At 45.0% G+C, this 18,612-nt stretch overlaps 1 protein-coding gene across 1 annotated transcript in view; it reads right to left on the reverse strand.

The window, feature by feature from the left end:
* The window catches only part of poln (polymerase (DNA directed) nu), an 81,595-nt gene extending 63,076 nt beyond the window's left edge, over positions 1-18,519 (reverse strand). Inside the window, exons 1-18 of the mRNA XM_065021137.1 lie at positions 18,381-18,519; positions 14,529-14,571; positions 14,026-14,199; positions 13,658-13,823; positions 11,989-12,391; positions 10,165-10,256; positions 7,530-8,375; positions 5,691-5,872; positions 5,472-5,584; positions 5,249-5,344; positions 4,401-4,528; positions 3,955-4,015; positions 3,701-3,765; positions 1,230-1,313; positions 1,060-1,155; positions 914-970; positions 746-802; positions 281-346 (exon numbers count right to left, since the gene is read on the reverse strand). Of these exons, the coding sequence (XP_064877209.1) occupies positions 281-346; positions 746-802; positions 914-970; positions 1,060-1,155; positions 1,230-1,313; positions 3,701-3,765; positions 3,955-4,015; positions 4,401-4,528; positions 5,249-5,344; positions 5,472-5,584; positions 5,691-5,872; positions 7,530-8,375; positions 10,165-10,256; positions 11,989-12,391; positions 13,658-13,823; positions 14,026-14,199; positions 14,529-14,571; positions 18,381-18,519 (2,868 nt within the window). The remainder of the gene's footprint in view (positions 1-280; positions 347-745; positions 803-913; positions 971-1,059; positions 1,156-1,229; positions 1,314-3,700; positions 3,766-3,954; positions 4,016-4,400; positions 4,529-5,248; positions 5,345-5,471; positions 5,585-5,690; positions 5,873-7,529; positions 8,376-10,164; positions 10,257-11,988; positions 12,392-13,657; positions 13,824-14,025; positions 14,200-14,528; positions 14,572-18,380) is intronic.
* Between the last annotated feature and the right edge of the window lie 93 nt (positions 18,520-18,612).

An 18,612-nucleotide genomic window follows, 5' to 3' on the forward strand; every position in this document is an offset into this window, starting at 1 on the left:
TAATCGGTCGACCTCTAGTTCGGACAAGAGAGAGTAGCTTTTTATCAGCAAAAATACATCAGACATTAGAGTGTGTGTATAAGAGAGAGATAGAGAAAGAGCGAGATAGGGAGAAAGACAGAGAGTGAGATGGAGAAAGAGAGAACTTTGAAAAAGCGAGCGAGAGTGAGAAAGAACGAGAAAGAGGGAGCGAGAAAGAGAAATTAAGCCAAGGACATTGCTGAGGAAAGGGATGGGTTGAAAGGATGAGTAACCCTGAGATGGAGGATGAGGGACTCACTGGGTGTTTGGCAGAGATTCTTCCAGTCACTGCACTGGTCTGGTACCATGTGGATGAGATGAAGTTCTTGGGGACAGAGACAGAGAGAGAGCAATGAAAGAGGGAGGACATAAAGAGAGGGAGGAGAGGGAGAGAAGCGAGAGAGGAAGAAAGAGAGCAGTTCAGCATGTAACAACCAACCAAACATCAAAAGTCCCTTTGTACATGTCATTAAGAAATTCCAGAGAACAGACTCAAAGCTACATTTCCATACAGAGCTTTTGCAATAAACAAAAGCTTCAAAAGACAATTAACTAGTACTGCCCTCTAGTGTTTGTTATAGGGAATAAAGAAGAGATAGAAAGGTCCCTCCATTTAAATGTTTTTACTCCTTGGCCCCATATTCACAAAGCTTGTCAGAGTAGGAGTGCAGAAGATCAGCTACTTTAGAGATGCTTTAATCCCAGCCTGAGCGTCTGTGCTCACCTTACTCATCATACAAGACAGAACCCCGTCGACGAAGGTGGACTTGATCTTATGAACCTGGGGGGTAAGAAAAACACACACACAAAGTCATATAGTAATGTAGTAATGTGAGCAGATACCAATGAATCAATCAATCAGTCAGTCAAACATATTGTGTTCATCACTGACCTGTCTGTATTCGAGAATGATCTTCGGCAGGGGGTGCAGGTCCTGGAGCTGCAACAACTACACACAGAGAAGAGAGGCGTCACTACCTCATACTACTGAAGGGCAATGCAAATGTGTGTATTTGTATCAGCGCGTGCATCTCTCACAACAGCCTCAGATGTAGACTGCTGTTGTTTGTTGAGAGTCTTGGGGAGCTTCTTGTTTTCACAGCGCTCCTGCAGATGCAGCTTTTCAAACAGAACCTGTAGAGAGCAGGATTAGGACAGCACACACACATACATAGTACCTATAAACACGCCTATACACACACACTGACCGTCCTGAGCTGGGTGCTGCTGGTCACTAGAAACATCTGGCCTGCTGCCTGGTGGGCCTCGTGCTCTAGCTGCTTCATCTTAGTCTGACAGGGGGGAGAGAGAGGAGGGGTAGAGAGAGAGTGGGGAGGGGAGGGGGAGAGGGAGGGACAGAAAGAGGGGAAGAGAGGGGGAGGTTGAGAACGGGGGGAGAGCAGGAACAGAGAGGGGGGAGAGAGGGGAGAGAGAAGGGTTGCTGTGAGGACAGGGAGATAATCGTCAGTACAGGGACTTATCACTGCTCTCTCCTAAACCTCGGGCAGAGCTGAGCTAATCTGACTGCTATACACACTCTTCAATGTCTGTGTGCCAGTATACATGTGCCAGAGTGTGTGTGTGTTCTCCTATGTTTGATGTATTTCATCTATGTTCTCGAAATCAAACAACACATTCCACCAAAGGGTTTCCCTCTGGCTTTCAGACAACACAGCACAATAACGTGTGTGTGTGTGTGTGTGCGTTGCTTCTGTTCTCTTTTTCTGTTTCAAAGCATATGGTAATCAGTTATTTTATCTCAGAGAGCGATGCAACATGTTCTGTTGTTAAGAGTGTCCTTTCATGTTAAGAGAGAGAGACAGACAAATACATGAAGACTCAATTGCCATCCAATACCTCTATTGGCTCCAAAGGCTCCAGCCACCCGTCATATATGGTTCTCTCTGCTACCGCACGGCAAGCGTTACCAGAGCGCCAAATCTAGGTCCAAGAGGCTTGAACAGCTTCTGAACAGCTTCTACCCCCAAGCCATAAGACTCCTGAACATCTAGTCAAATGCCTGCCCGGTCTATTTGCATTGCACCCCCCTTTTTTTTACGCTGCTGTTGCTACTCACTGTTCACTTTACCCCTACCTACATGACTATCATTTGTTTTTCAGGACAATGACCCAAAACACACCTCCAGAATGTGTAAGGGCTATTTGACCAAAGACAGTGATAGAGTGCTGTATCAGATGACCTGGCTGCCACAATCACCCAACCTCAACCCAATTGAGGTGGTTTGGACCGAGGAGTGAAGGAAAAGCAGCCAACAAGTGTTCAGCATATGTGGGAACTCCATCAAGACTGTTGGAAAAGCATTCCTCATGAAGCTGGTTGAGAGAATGCCAAGAGTGTGCAAAGCTGTCATCAAGGCAAAGGGTGGCTACTTTGAAGCCAAATATAAATATATTTTGATTTGTTGAACACTGTTTTTGCTTACTACATGAATGAAAATGTGTTATTTCATAGTTGTGATGTCTTCACTGTTAATCCACAATGTAGAAAAGAGTAAAAAAGAATAATAAAAAAATCCTGGAATGAGTAGGTGTGTCTAAAAGTTTGACAGGTACTGTACATACTACCTCATTTACCTCGACTAACCTGTACCTCCGCACATTGACTTGGCAACCCTCTGTATATTGCCTCGTTATTGCTATTTTATTGTTACTCTTTGATTTATTTATTTTTTACTTTATTGTGTCAATATTTTCAAAACTTATTTCCCTTAAAACTACATTGTTGATGAAGGGCTTGTAAGTAAGCGTTTCACAGTGAGGTGTACACATGTTGTGTTCGACGCATGTGACAAATAACATTTGATTTGATATACTGTCAGATATCTGAATTAACATTTTCCTAATTGTCCTCCTGCGGTGGGGAATGTACATCTAAAACGTCACTTTGTTATGTCACTCTCTCCCACTTTACTCTCTTTTTTTATTCGTCCCTGCATCTCCATTTTACCACCCCTCTTGTCCTCCCTTCTGTTTCCCTCCTCTCTCCGTTTTCTCCATTTCTCTCTGTCAGTCTTCGGTGCGTCTCTCCCTCGTCTCCTCCATGAGTCTCTCCCTCCCCTTTTTCTTCTCTCTTTCTCTCTCCAGGTCTCTGTCAGTCGTTTAAAAGCACTGTCTGTTTCAGTTAGACTTGTAATGTGCTTACACTGTGTAGGTGTCACACACACACACACACTGAAAAACAAACACTTCGGTTCAGAATATGATTATGTTAGTACTTCTCCATTCTCCCTTGCAACTTATTATCCCTAAACCATTCTCTCTCTCTCCCTTCCTCCCTCTCTCCTCCTTTGCATCCTCATCATGTGTTGTGTGTTGTGTGTGGGTCGTCGTGAGAAACAGAAGAAAAGTTTGGTTAGTATTCTGCTGGATTATCACAGCAATTTTTTATCCGTGCGTGGTGTGTGCGCGCAAGCTAGCGTGTGTGTGCGTGCGTTAGTGAGTGTGTGTAAGACGGCGATGCTCATTCCTACTGCAACACTCCACCCTAAAGGAAGGAAACAGACAGACTCTCCTTTCTATTTTTAGAGCACAGCAAGACACAGGACACACTCTCCAAACATCCACCTACTGGAGGCATCATGGTGTGTGTGTGTGTGTGTGTACTACTTAAACCCTCTCTGTTTTCTCCCTTTTACAGTACTGCAATTATAGTTCTTACCCCCAGCATCTCTGATGTTGTCTTTAGGGACTCCGTGTCCACATGGATCCTGTGGCTCTCCATGGCTTAGAGAACCAGAGTAGCATGATATAAATAGTAGCAGAGTACACATACATATAGGCCTAGACAGAATGTCAACTACATTTCCTTGATTCCTCATGTCCTTCCTGCTTGTCTCCTTTCACCTCTAGTTATAGGAGCTCAGCATGGTCAGGTGATAGGATCGTGATGACCTCTCAACATGATGTCCTTACCTGCCAGCACAGGGATCATAGTCAGCTCCATGTTAGAGTACAGCTCCCACAGACCTTGGCTCTGGATACACAGAGAGACAGTAAGGTAGGATGTGTGTGTGTGTGTGTGTGTTTAAAAAAAAAAAAATTTGTTTACTTGACAGCTACCTACACAAATAGCTAGCTAGAATAAAGTGTTAATAAGATAAAAATTAATTAAAAGACTTAAATGCAATACAAATAAAGACCTGAAATCCACAAAAGTCCCAACAAGCATAGTAAAACATGGAAACTTCTCCCTTGTGGCAAAGGGAAACTAGGATTTTGAATGGAAATCCCCACGAGGACAGGAGAACAAAACGTGTTTGTGTATCAGTGTGTGTGTGTGTGTGTGTGCGTACTACAAGAGAGAGGCTCATATGTCTGAGAAGTTTCATGGTCTCATGAAACCTCAGGGAGGGACTGACCTGTAGTTTAGAGCGTAGCTCCATATTCAGCTGGTAGAGCAGAGACAGACTGGAGATGACCTGGTACACCTGACAGAGAGAGAGGGGGGAGATAGGGTACGGGCCAGTGTAGGTAATCATTTTCAAGACTAAATTGATCGCTTACATTTTGAGGCAGAGCTATTTGCTCATACTACGCTGTGCAGTGTCTCTCTGTACAGCCGTATCTGACTAAGATCATAACATGGTGTTAGAGGTGCTTGAACCTCGTCAAATGTACGGAGTCGACAGGAGAGATTATATCAATCACAGAAAACAATAATGTTCTGTGAGTTTGGTCAGAGTTTCGAGTGACGAAACGTAGCCGGCTAACAGCTCTCTCACGTCTCGTAGTCATTGAGCAGGTGGCCCAGCGGAGCCGTTGCTGTGGATACTCACACACGCAGGGAAGAGGGGGCCGTGCAAGGAGCGGGGGACGGACAGAGGAGCAGCTAATGGATATACTGACAGAGAAAGTTATTTCTGATTTCGAGTACGGCCGGGTCTTCAATTTGGCAGAAGCAATGGGACCCGGGTTGGGTAGGGCTTGAACGTCGCGGGCATGGGTAGAGCTCGGGCCTAAATTTCATGCTTGTGCAGGGCTCCAGATAAAGGACAAAAATGAGAGATCAGTTGAATTAGGTGTGGTGATGCTGGGCTGGAAATAAAGCCTGCACACCGTATCGATATTCTGGACCAGGATTGGTGGTGTCTTCTGCTTCAATGGCGGAATTGATGGCCGGTGTGCCAGAGAGACCAGTTGTATTGTTTGGTGCTACAGACCTTCCTTGCCCCCAGGGCAGGTGTGGGGGTTCTGGGGGGTGTCCTACAGTGTTTGGTGAGCAGGTTGGTGAAGCAGGAAGATGGGTCAGCTGGGTCCAATAGCCAGGCTGCTACCTGGGGGTCCTGGATGCGACAAGATGAGACTGGGGGGTGGGGGATGAACACAGCAGATTAATGTTGTAATCCCAAATCCCATTTGGGATCCCAACAGATCCCAAATCCCAACAGAGCTCAGATGGAGGGAGTTCTTAACAGCCTTATCAAAGTTACATTGTTTCCAGTGTAGGTCTGGTCTGTAGTGCTGCAGTGCTGTACGGAGCAGGTCTTTGGCCTTGTAACACACCACCAGTTGAGACCCTGACACTACCTGCAGCAGCATCTCTCTACAGGACACACAAACACAGGGAGGGACGCAAAACGTCAGTGGTATTCCCCCCCAGACTTGTACTATGTAGTGCACCTATCCTCCCTCCCACACATATACCATACCTATTGAAGAGGTCTAGGTTGTGGTCATGGTGGCTCTGGGCCCATGCAGGTTTCTGTTCCAGTCTGAGGTAGACCAGACTGTCTCGTTGTGCCACCCCCTCCTCTGGTCCTGGTACTGGTCCAGTCTGGTCCAGATCTCTTTTCAACATCACCAGCACCCCACACACTGACGGACTGAGCTTCTACGGGACACATAGACAAGAGAGCAGTTAATATTAGTGAATATGGCCAACCAGCATACTTACGTAGTTGCTGCAGCTATAGGACCCCACACACTGACAGACCGAGGGTCTATAGGACACACAGAGAGTAGACATAACAACATAAATGCAGTCCGTCCCAAATGGCACCCTATTTCCTATATAGTGCCTATTCCCTATAAGCCCAGGTCAAAAGTAGTGCACTACGTAGGGAATGAGGGTGCCATTTGGGACACAGCTTAGCCTTGCTTGCCAGGCTTACAGCAGTAGCACCACTACATCCAGATGATATAGTATAGCACAGATGAAGTACAGATGATAAGTATAAATAAGTTGCGACACTCCAAGCAACAATTCATTTTGCGATACCTGAAAATACTGCAGAGTAATGCAAAGCCATTTGGTAACGTTGCGAACAGGAAGTTGTATGCTCACATTTCGAGCTACAAAGGGATATTTGAATCAGAACACAAATCAACATGATTTTCCACTTATGTCGGCTGTAGTTGATTCAACAAGGCAGTTTTGAGATATTTAGTTCCCTTGACCTAATAGTCATGTTTGAACAGTTATTGTTAGTATTTTCAGTCAAATTAAAGTGTTCTTGTGCCTGGAATTACTTTTAGAGCAACATTTTATTAGCATGATGTTACATAATACTTCGGTAATTGTATTTAAATTGCATTGCAACGAGCTGAGATGTTTTGTCACTACTGTACACAAGAGGAATAGTGACTGTTCTTAATCATTCCATTATTATGCAATTATAAAGCAATGTCTATGTAACAATGTAGTAATAACAAAATGACATGTCTAGTGTTGTTACATAGGTATTGTATCACCCTATGTCTCATTATGTATGTATTTCAGTAATTTTGAAAATGCAAAAGTGGTCTACTCTAATGTTGAGATGACTCCATGTCCCTCACAAACACATTTCTACATCTAGCTAAATGCCTGTTTGGTTTACGTTTCTATTACTTTCCATTACTTAGTTCATATTGTTTAGCGTGTCTTTATTTATTTTTCTTCAATCATTACGTATTTCATTCGAGGATATATGTGCTAATGATCATATGATTGACTGAATAAAGTTGGGGCGGCAGGGTAGCCTAGCGGTTAGAGCGTTGGACTAGTAACCGGAAAGTTGCAAGTTCAAATCCCCGAGCTGACAAGGTACAAATCTGTCGTTAACCCACTGTTCCTAGGCTGTCATTGAAATTAAGAATTTGTTCTTAATTAACTGACTTGCCTAGTTAAATAAAGGTTAAAAAAAAGTAACTGTTGTAGTTTTTTTTGTTCTTCATCAAATAAATATTTGTTCGGTTTTCAAATAACTTGCATATCAAATGCCTTCAAATATGATTTGTTTTTCTGAGAGGTATTTAAAATATTTTAAAATATTGGTTTATATATTGTATTTTCTAAGACCTTTATTCGGATATCAAAGGAAATAATTGCCATTAGTTGATTGGTTATATTTGACCACCTTGAGTATTTGAAAAATTGGTATTTCTAATTAGCTACTAAATAAAAACTATTCTGCCCAGGTCTACTGGACTGAGGTTAGAAACATTGCTTTGCTTTTCTGGAAGGTCAAAAGTAAACTGCCAATCCGGCCTCGCCAACTCTTGCCCACCTGTTCTGGGTCCATCTGAGTGGTTCCGTCCTGGTAGACCATGGTCAGAACCAGCGCACTGGCCTGCCCTGCCTCCTCCAGCACCCTGGCTCTCTCTTCAGGACTCAACTTCCCAGCATCCCTTACTCTGGGGTCAGAGATCATGGCTGTAGTCAGACAGGTTTTGGATTGGTTGGACTGGGCCCGGGGGTCACCGGCACCGCTTCCCCCCTCTGGTTCAGTTTCTGGGGTGAGTTGACACTGATTAGGCCCAGGTTTGGCCCGCTTCGGCTTGGGTGGTTTGGGGGTTTTGGAGGATCTATGCTGAGGAGTGTCTGAACTAGAATGGTCCCTGGTTGATTCAAGCCCCCTCTCCCCCATTGGGACCCCCTGTTTTGGCCTAACTGGGTTGGCTGGGGGTCGATGTGGGGGGTTAGGGGTTAGAGCAACACTCTTGGTTCCCTCAGTCTTGTGGAAGGTCTTGGTCTTGGCTCGGGGGTCTAGGCTAAAGGCTGGGGTCAGGTCTGGTTGTTTGGGGGTTTGGGTTTTGCACCACTCCTGGCCCCTTTGCAAGGTCCTTGCTTTTTCCTGACAGGACTGGGGGGGTTCCCATTTCACCGGCCGCCTGAAAAGGGCGATTTTGGGCAGAGGGGTGCCGTGTTTACTTTTGAGGGAGAAGGTAGGGGTCAGGGGCGGTTGTTGGGCAGAAAGGAGAGGGTGATGGCCGCTGCTCTCCTCCTCACCACTAGCACGTATAGAGGTCAGGCCGGACCCCAGCCCTGCGGCCCTTCCATGCCCAGCAAGAGAGGGGTTGGTTAGTGCAGGATCTATAGTCAACCCCCTCTCTCTGGAGCCTCCATCACCAACCTTCACAACAGAGAGAGAGGAAGAGAAGAGAGAACAAGAGAAGCATTATTCCAGTCACAGGAAGCGATTCATTCTGAAACTTAAAATAGACTGTGCTCTGATTCTATTACTACTACAGTCAATGGTAGCGACCCAAATGGCACCCTATTCCCTATATAGTGCACTACCAAATCCCCTATATACCACACTACCTTATGGGCCCTGGTCAAAAGCAGTGCACTATGTAGGGAATAGGATGCAATTTGGGGCGCAGGTTAGATGAATGGAGAGATAAGTGTGAAGGCTCAAGTCCAGAAGGATGGTGATTAAATTCTCTGGTTACAGATAATGAGCATGAGTAGACTGAAAATAAACCTTGTTATTCTCTCAATTCCTTCCACCTATGAGCAAGAGAGTGTGTGTTTGTGTGTGTGAGTGCGTGAGTGAGAGACAGAGAGACCGCAACAGAGAGCCAGATAGAGAGATAGAGAAAGAAAGTGAAAGGATGAAGAGCCAAAGAGAGCAGAGTAAGAGAGAAAGAGAGTGGGTGTCTAGTTGCGTTAACAGAGCAAACCTGTCAGTCCCAGACAGTGCTCTCTAGGGCACAGCTAGTCCCAGACAGTGCTCTCTAGGGTACAGCTAGTCCCAGACAGTGCTCTCTAGGGCACAGCTAGTCCCAGACATTGCTCTCTACGACACAGCTAGTCACAGACAGTGCTCTCTACGACACAGCTAGTCACAGACATTGCTCTCTACGACACAGCTAGTCCCAGACAGTGCTCTATACGACACAGCTAGTCCCAGACAGTGCTCTCTAGGGCACAGCTAGTCACAGACAGTGCTCTCTATGACACAGCTAGTCCCAGACAGTGCTCTCTACGGCACAGCTAGTCCCAGACAGTGCTCTCTATGACACAGCTAGTCCCAGACAGTGATCTCTACGGCACAGCTAGTCCCAGACACTGCTCTCTACGACACAGCTAGTCCCAGACAGTGCTCTCTACGACACAGCTAGTCCCAGACAGTACTCTCTAGGAAACAGCTAGTCACAGACAGTGCTCTCTAGGGCACAGCTAGTCCCAGACAGTGCTCTCTATGGCATAGCTAGTCTCAGACAGTGCTCTCTACGACACAGCTAGTCCCAGACAGTGCTCTCTACGACACAGCTAGTCCCAGACAGTGAGTCCAGACTTCCCAGTCCAGAGAAAGGTTAACCTCCATCTAACCTTCCAAGTCTCTCTACTCTGCACTGGAACACCGGCATTATTCATAGGAAGAAACTCCATTTTTAATGCAAAGTGAGTGCAGAGTTCGAGTCAATGTGTGTGTGTGTATGTGTGTGAGTGAACTGAATTGTGCTCTAGGGAATATAGGACTGTAGAGGTAAATAGTCAGCCGGAACAGTGTGTGTGTGTTCTACCAAGAGAACATCATCAACTGATTCAGCTCTCTAGGGAGAGCTCTGCTCATTTCCTTGTAAACAGAAACGCTTACTTGCTGACACTGACACACACACACACACATACACACAGAGACATACAGTAAATAGACTAGAAGGCCCGATCGCCAGGCCTTTTACTTTAGTACCCAACTGGGAGTCATCACTTCTCTTTCCTGTGGTGTGGTGTAATACTGCTGAAGTCTTCCATTTCCATGGAAATGAAGGGGAATGAGCCTTGGGGGAATTCTCTCTATTTCACTCCCCTCACCCTCTAGCGTGCGTCCCATATGGCACCCTATTCCCTATGTAGTGCAATACTTTAGACCAAGACCCATAGAGCTCTGGTCAAAAGTAGTTCCCAAGATCAACCTTCCCCAAGTTCTCCATGTCACCCCGCTCCTTCGCACACTCCACTGGCTTCCAGTCGAAGCTCGCATCGCCTACGAGACCATGGTGCTTACCTACGGAGCAGCAAGAGGAACTGTCCCTCCTTACCTTCAGGCTCTGCTCAAACCCAACACCCCAACCCAAGTACTCCGTTCTGCCACCTCTGGTCTCTTGGCCCTCTGACCCCTACAGGAGGGCAGCTCCCGCTCAGCCCAGTCAAATCTCTTCCCTGTCCTGGCACCCCAATAGTTGAACCTGCTTCCCCCTGATGATAGGACAGCAGAGTCCCTGCCCAACCCCCGAAAACATCTGAAACCTCTTCAAAGAGTATCCTTAATAACCCCACAGCACCCCCCTACCCGTAAAAAAAGAAATAAAAGCATAGCAACCTGTCATCAGCATCCGCCTCCGAGGAGCATCCCTCGGAGTTGAGGCCTTACCCCAAACTAGTTAAGAAAATTCCATATTGTATTCGTCTCTGTTGTTCATTCAGTTAAGCCTGTACTCGATTGAACTAACACTCGCGCTTGACTATTTTCAGATACCCATAGACTTCCAGTCATTGCGCTAACTTTCTTCATACTGGATACAGAGACATAAAAAGGGTATCCACAAGTTCATCTGACTCTGAGGAAGTAGATGAAGGGCCTCATTGCCAAAATCCCAAAGTATCCCTTTAAGATGAATGCACTAACTCTGGATAAGAGCGTCTACTAAGTGACGAAAACGTTACATTTAGGATGCAGCAAAAGGGGTTTCTGTGAGAGGGACAAGGGGTTGAGGTTTCAGTGGTTGTCTGCACGGTAGCTAAATACCAACTATTACAAGCTTACATTTCTCCAGGCCCATCCCTCACTGTTCAGCACAACAAATGGCATCTGGGAGGCCATTTTGTATTGTTTTTTTTAAATTACGGACTGCAGATAAAACATTCTATTATGTGAAGCAGTATGGTCCTCTGGCTGAAGCGGTAAAATACCTGAGTGTCGTTGTGATGATTAGTAGCCAGGGGGGTCTGTCCCAGACAGGTGCCCCTCAGAGTGGGCGCTCTGAATACTCTCCCACCCTCCTGAGACGGCTTTGGAATGAAATGTCCAGCAGCTAAGGGTTCTGGAAAAATTAAAAATAAATATGCGTTCTCTCTGCTAAAAATTGTGTGTGTGTGTGTGTGTGTGCTTCTGTCTGAATGAGTAAATGTGTGTGTGATTGCGTTTGAATATGAGACCTGTGTCTGCATATTGAGTGAGGTCAGCTAAACTCAGACGCATTGCTCAGGACTGATACACTACACTACGCTGTTCTTGACTGAGCATTTCACACAACACACGCACACACTTCCTGTGTACTGAAACAAGAGCAGTCCAGATTCTGTCAGCGTGTTCAGACTGGTCCTTTATAATTGCTGTATACTTGTTCACATTTTTTTATTTAATCAGCACTGTGATATATGAGCTGACTGGGGCCCTGAGTTTTCCCTAGTCAGGCCTTGTGGTCAGGGGAAAACTCAGGGCCCTATAGATTGCTGGACATAGCAGCGCTGCCCATGGCACAGATCCAGGATCAGCTTAGAAGGAAAATGCAAAACTGACCATAAAACAGCATCTATGGACAACTTCATTGGGTAACTACTGAATGAAGTGCTGTACCGCCATCTAGTGGCTTATTACTAAATTGCCAATTTGTCCAGCATATAAAATCCCCAACATTCCGCTCTCATATATTGTACTAAAAGGCAACCTATCTATCTGTGTCCTAAACTAACCTGTGTGTGTGTGTGTGTGTGCGCGGGTCCTGTCCTGAACTAACCTGTGTTTCCTCCACTGTTCCTCTGTGCAGCTGTCACCAATGGCCCATCCATGTTCCTTCTCTCTTCTGGGTGACTATCCGTCTCTGTCACCCCCTGGCCCTCTCCATCCCTCATCTGCCCCAGTGAGGGTGACACCTTCCTCTGCTGGTGGGGTTTGGTACTACTCCTGCTGTTCTTCCTCTCCATCTTTTTCTTCAACCCTCCTTTATTGATGTCATCCTTTCTCTCCCTCTCCACTCTTCCCTCCATCTCTCCACCCCTCATCCCTCTCTGGTTGTCAGTAGTCATATCACCGAAGAGCCGTTTCACCTTAAAGGGGTCTCTCTCGCTGAGGTTTTCCCTTGGTCCTCCTCCTGTCACGATCTCCTCCTCTGACTGGGCTGTGTCTCCATGCAGCGCCCCCTGCTGATCAACTAACCCAACTACACACGGGCTTTCTGTGCTGTCCCTGTGGCCCCCAGTGACGTCACCCTCAGTGAATAGCAGGTTTTCTCCAACGCCATCCCTCTGTAAAGCATGACTTGCTCCAAAGCCATCTCTCTTCAGTGAATGACTTGCTCCAAAGCCATCTCTCTTCAGTGAATGACTTGCTCCAAAGCCATCTCTCTTCAGTGAATGACTTGCTCCAAAGCCATCTCTCTTCAGTGAATGACTTGCTCCAAAACCATCTCGCTCCATTGAATGACTTGCCCCAAAGCCATCCCTTTCTACTGTGTGACTTGCTCCAAAGTCAGTCTCCAAACCTTGACTTGCTCCAAAGCCACCCCTTTCTACTATGTGACTTGCTCCAAAGCCATCCCTCTCCAAACCTTGACTTGCTCCAAAGCCATCTCTTTCTACTATGTGACTTGCTCCAAAGTCATCCCTCTCCAAACCTTGACTTGCTCCAAAGACATCCCTTTCTACTGTGTGACTTGCTCCAAAGCTATCCTTCTCCAAACCTTGACTTGCTCCAAAGCCATCTCTTTCTACTATGTGACTTGCTCCAAAGCTATCCTTCTCCAAACCTTGACTTGCTCCAAAGCCATCTCTTTCTACTATGTGACTTGCTCCAAAGCTATCCTTCTCCAAACCTTGACTTGCTCCAAAGCCATCTCTTTCTACTATGTGACTTGCTCCAAAGCTATCCTTCTCCAAACCTTGACTTGCTCCAAAGCCATCTCTTTCTACTATGTGACTTGCTCCAAAGTCATCCCTCTCCAAACCTTGACTTGCTCCAAAGCCATCCCTTTCTACTGTGTGACTTGCTCCAAAGCTATCCTTCTCCAATGCACAACTTTCTCCAATGTCATCCTCCATTCTTAGTTCAAAGCTCGGACCACTGTCCATGTCCTTCATTGTGAAGTCCTCACTCTCTGATGCAGGAAGTAACAGCCCTCTCGCTGGTCTCTTTCTGTCACAGTCTGCCTTCTCTTCGGCCTTGTAAGCTCTCTGAGGTGGAGGCAGTACTATACTCCCAAACTGCCATTTAGTAACAGGCACTGGGGCCCGACGGTCAGCATCTCCTCCACCAGCTAAGGCTACTTCAATGGGCTTGGCTTTAGCCAGCCTCTCTCTTTGGTCCTCTGGGGCTATGGAGGTTTCTTCTTGGCTACGTTCAGGGCATTGCCATTCCCCATCTCCACTGCGTAAGTGCCAGCCTTCACTTTGAGTTTCTAGGCTTTTTACGTGGTTCTTTGGGGCTACGTTAACATTAGCTCTGGAGAATGGTGGTCCACAGGCCCCAGTTGGCTTCTCTCTCTGGTACTCCACTCTGGGCAAGGGTGGTCTGGAAGGGCCCTGGTCCTCCAAGGCGAAGTGGAGTGAGAAGGTTGGATCTGTCTCTTCAGGAGCGCTATGAGAAAAGACCAAAAGCTATCAGTCAACAGAAAATGAAAATCTGTTTGGATAGTACCTCTCTGATTCTTAAATAAAAAAATTAAAAATCCCCTACTGAACCCGAGCTTGATGCATCCGTCACTCTGAGGAAAAATAAGCATCTTGAAGTACTAGGGGCTAGTTGTTGTTATGTATTAGAAAGGTGCTTAGATACTCACTCTCTCCAGTGAGGCTCGTTTGAGGGCGTGTGGAGGGCCAGAGGGTACCTCATTCTGTGGGTAGAAGAGGAGGCAGAGTCCTGGGACAGTGCTGGGGTCTGAGAGTAGTCGTGCTGGGATGCAGCGTCCCATGAGGAGGAAGACTGGGAATAGGACTGGGGTCTGGACCAAGGCCTGGTACACAGCACAGAGAAGGATATTACCATTTATTTCTGTTTTGTCTCTTTTACATGTACTAAAAATACATGAACAGAGAAGGATGGTACCATTTCATTATTTACAGGACAGTTTCACAGACACAGATTAAGGCTAGTTTTGAAGCATTTCTATGGAGAATCTCCATTGAATATGATATTTGTTTGTCTAGGACAGGGATGGGCAACTTTAATGGGGCTGGGGGCCACAAAAAAATATTAACTCATCATGAGGGGCCGCAGTTGCTCGCGGGTCTGCGTATCCACATCCAACCCCACCCCCCCTCCAAGATTTGGATAAATCTTTACTTGATCTTGGACATGAGGACTTGTAATTTCTTCCCGAGACAAGCTGAGTAAAAAAACACAGAATTATCAGCTTCCATTCAGTCAGCGCATAAAAACCGCTTCGCTAAGTCAAATATACACACTCCTTTCTTGAAACATGAATATCTTATCACGTATTGAAACCTGGGATTCCTACTTTACTAGTAACAGTACTGTCCTTTACTTTCAATAAAAAATATCCTCAAACTGTACACATTTCCTTAAGTCGCTGGTAAGGAAGAGTGAGGGAAACTGTTGGAAAGTTGTGCCCTCACTATTAGTAAGGGGAGAGAGGGGGATTTGTAACAGTTTTTATATCTATTATAGACATGTTTGCACAGTGGCAAACCTATTGGACCTAGGCTACAGTGTGTGACAGGCTCATGATGCTGAAAGGATAACAACTGTAATACCAGGGCACTTATGTAGGAGAATGTACTTTTTGCAGTGGTGGGAAAAAGTACAGAATTTTCATACTTGAGTAAAAGTAAAGATACCTTATTAGAAAATGACTCAAGTAAAAATTCAAGTAACCCAGTAAAATACTACTTGCGTAAAAGTCTAAAAGTATTTGGTTTTAAATATACTTAAGTATAAAAAGTAAATGTAATTGCTAAAATATACTTAAGTATCAAAAGTTTAAAAAATAAAAGTATAAATAATTTCAAAATGATCATATTAAGCACACCAGACAGCACAATTCTCTTTGTTTTTACATTTACGGACAGCCAGGGGCACACTCCAACACTCGGACATCAGATCAAAGGCAGTAGGAATGACCTCTTGATAAGTGTGTGAATTGGACCATTTTTCAGTCCTGCTAAGCATTCAAACCTTTAGGTGTCAGGGAAAATATTTGGAGTAAAAAGTACATTATTTTCTTTAAGAATGTAGTGAAGTAAAAGTTACCAAAAATATGAATAGTAGAGCACAGATACCCAAAAAAACACCTTAAGTAGTACTTTAAAGTACTTTTTACTTAAGTACTTCACACCTCTGATTTTTTGTAATACAAAAAAGGCCAGTGGTGTAGTGTATGCTACATGCAGATATACGTCCTATACCCACTTTGTTTTCATATTGCGTATATTCACTTCTTAACCCCCATTTATGTATATTCAAGTAGTGTAGTTGTATACAATTGATCAATTGTGTAGTAGGCTATCTACATGCAATCTACATAGACAAACATTGGCAGTAGAATGGCCTTACTGAAGAGTTCAGTGACTTGTAACATGGCCCTGTCATAGGACACCACATTTCAGTTCGTCAAATTTCTGCCCTGGTCAACTGTAAGTGCTGTTGTTGTGAAGTGGAAACGTTTGGAGCAACAACGGCTCAGCCGCAAAGTGGTAGGCCACACAAGCTCACAGAACGGGGCCACCAAGTGCTGAAGCACATACAAATCAAATAGTCTGTCCTCGTTTGCAACACTCACGACCGAGTTCCAAACCACCTCTGGAAGCAACGTCAGCACAAGAACTGTTCGTCGGGAGCTTCATGAAATGGGTTTCCATGGCCGAGCAGCCGCACACAAGCCTACAATCACCATGCGTAATGCCAAGCCTCGCCTGGAGTGGTGTAAAGCACGCCACCATTGGACTCTGGAGCAGTGGAAACTTGTTCTTTGGAACTCTTCACCATCTGGCAGTACGACAGATGAATCTGGGTTTGGCGGTTTCCAGGAGAATGCTACCTGCCCGAATGCATAGTGACAACTGTAAAGTTTGGTGGATGAGGAATAATGGTCTGGGGCTGTTTTTCATGGTTCGGACTAGGCCCCTTAGTTCCAATGAAGGGAAATCTTAACGCTACAGCTTACAATGACATTCTAGACGATTCTGTGCTTCCAACTTTGTGGCAACACTTTGGGGAAGGCCCTTTCCTGTTTCAGCACGACAATGCCCCCGTGCACAAAGTGAGGTCCATACAAAAATGGTTTGTCGATATCGGTGTGGAAGAACTTGACTGGCCTGCACAGAGCCCTGACCTCAACCCCATCGATTGCCTATGGAATTAATTGGAACGCAGACTGCAGACTGGAAAACTACTCTTTGGTATTGCAGTGACTTCTTGGCCTTCCAGAAGGCAGACGTTTCCATAAGCTTTTGTAAAAACAGTCCCAGTCAAAAAGTGATGAGTCCACTGTCACTCCAAAATGTTGCCCTAATTAATACAGTTGAATGGCAGAGGCTTATTATCTCGCTTCTGATGGCCTAGCCAATGGCTGACTTAGTTAGCTAGATTTATCTCCCCAGAGACCAAAGAAACATTTTATTTCAAATTCAGTGTTTACTGTTTCCTTTCAAACAAAAACTGAAGAGATTAAATCAGAACATCATTGAATGTATTAATATAAAAGCCCTCATTGTTCCCCAGTGTTTGGATTCGTAATCATTTGTAGTGGCTCTATTTGGCCTCAGTATGCCTTTTTTTAAACCATTCTGAATGTATAAAGAATCCATATGTTCTTCTGAAATATGAACAGAAGAAATACTGGACATTTTTAACCCTTTTTATAGTGGCAATTTGAAAAAATCACAATCATCGTCTTGAATTGGACTCGCATTTTTCTGGTCTCGACTCGGTCTCGTTGTCCTCCTCCCGGTCTTTATTCAGTCTCGCCCCGCCCTCTGGTCTTGAACCGGTCTCGCTTTAGCTGGTCTCAAACACAACACTAGTTTTAAAGCAAGTTTGCTGCAACTCCACACATTTTGCCATGGAGCCTAGAGAAGATATTGCAACTATATAACTAATTTCATGCAATTCTACTCGGATAGGAAAATAAGCTGATGTACAGCAAATTTGCACATTTTGTCAGAGGGTGGAAAGAAATGTTAGATTTTAATGACATCTGAATGAGACAAACAAAATTGATGGGGGCACCACGGCTGGTAATTCGACCATAAATTTAGATAGCTGGCCGCTAAATTATGTAGCGATCTAAAAAGAAATTGGCTGACATGGGCTACTTGACTATCAGTGACCAAAACAAGAGAAAAACTGACAATGCACAACCAAATTTCAAAGTGGCACATTGTCTGTTATACTATGCTAACGCGCAACATTAAGTCGAGACCCCGACTGAGTTCTAAGGGCCTTCAAAATAGGGACCCCGCCAGTTACTCATCCCTGGTCTAGGACTATAGGCATAATCTGCATCTGGGAAACTGGCCTATATGTTCTGTGTCTGTTGCATGCACAAGAAATACTACACCAGATGTTTCCTCAAGGGACCAATAGTTAATTGAATTTCACCACATGCACCACTGTCATATAGTAAGGACTCAATCCATCTCCCTGAAGAGCATACCATCTTACTGCATTTCAGGTTTCTAACGACACCGCTTACCTGCCTATCCCTAACCAAATAAACTATTTTATGTCACTTCATTCTGTACCATGTTTGGTTGCTAATGACAACTAACACAGCCTATACACCCAAGCCAATTCCTTTTTTAAAAATTTTTTATTCCCCTACTACTGTATCATCTCCTCACCGGTCTGCCTCTCTCCCTCTCCTCTCCTCCTTTGTTCCTCTGCTCCAGCTGGCCTCTGACTGGTACCCTCTCGGTCTGCTGTTATACCGCTCATCTAACATTTGAACAGATAGGCTTTTTACCATTTTCTTTTTTTACAATTTAAAATATATATTTTTGCAGGTACAGTAGAATAGAGAATACTTACTTTACCCACTTCTTTTTTATCACACCACTGCTTACGATTGTTTAGAATAAAAGAGTGGTGTCAGGTCTATAGAATATATGTAGGTCACATTTCTATCAGCATCATTCTAAAATATTGCACTGCACTATTCAGTCCTTGCCGACTCACGCTGTCTGTAGCTTTGGGCCCTGGCTGTGTCAGAGTAGTGGTTGTGGCTCTGGGCTCGGAGAGCTGCTAGGATCTTCTGTCCAGACGCAGACAGAGGCCCTGAGTACAGCCTATTACTGCTGCTACTGTACCTCTCCATTTCCTATTCCTCCTAGCTGCCTACACAAAGAACAGGAAGAATATCAGAGTTATGATCATGCTTTCTCTGTCCTGTCACTGGTTATATCAAGCT

The sequence above is a fragment of the Oncorhynchus nerka genome, linkage group LG8 (genome assembly GCF_034236695.1).
Source record: "Oncorhynchus nerka isolate Pitt River linkage group LG8, Oner_Uvic_2.0, whole genome shotgun sequence".
NCBI lineage: Eukaryota > Metazoa > Chordata > Actinopteri > Salmoniformes > Salmonidae > Oncorhynchus > Oncorhynchus nerka.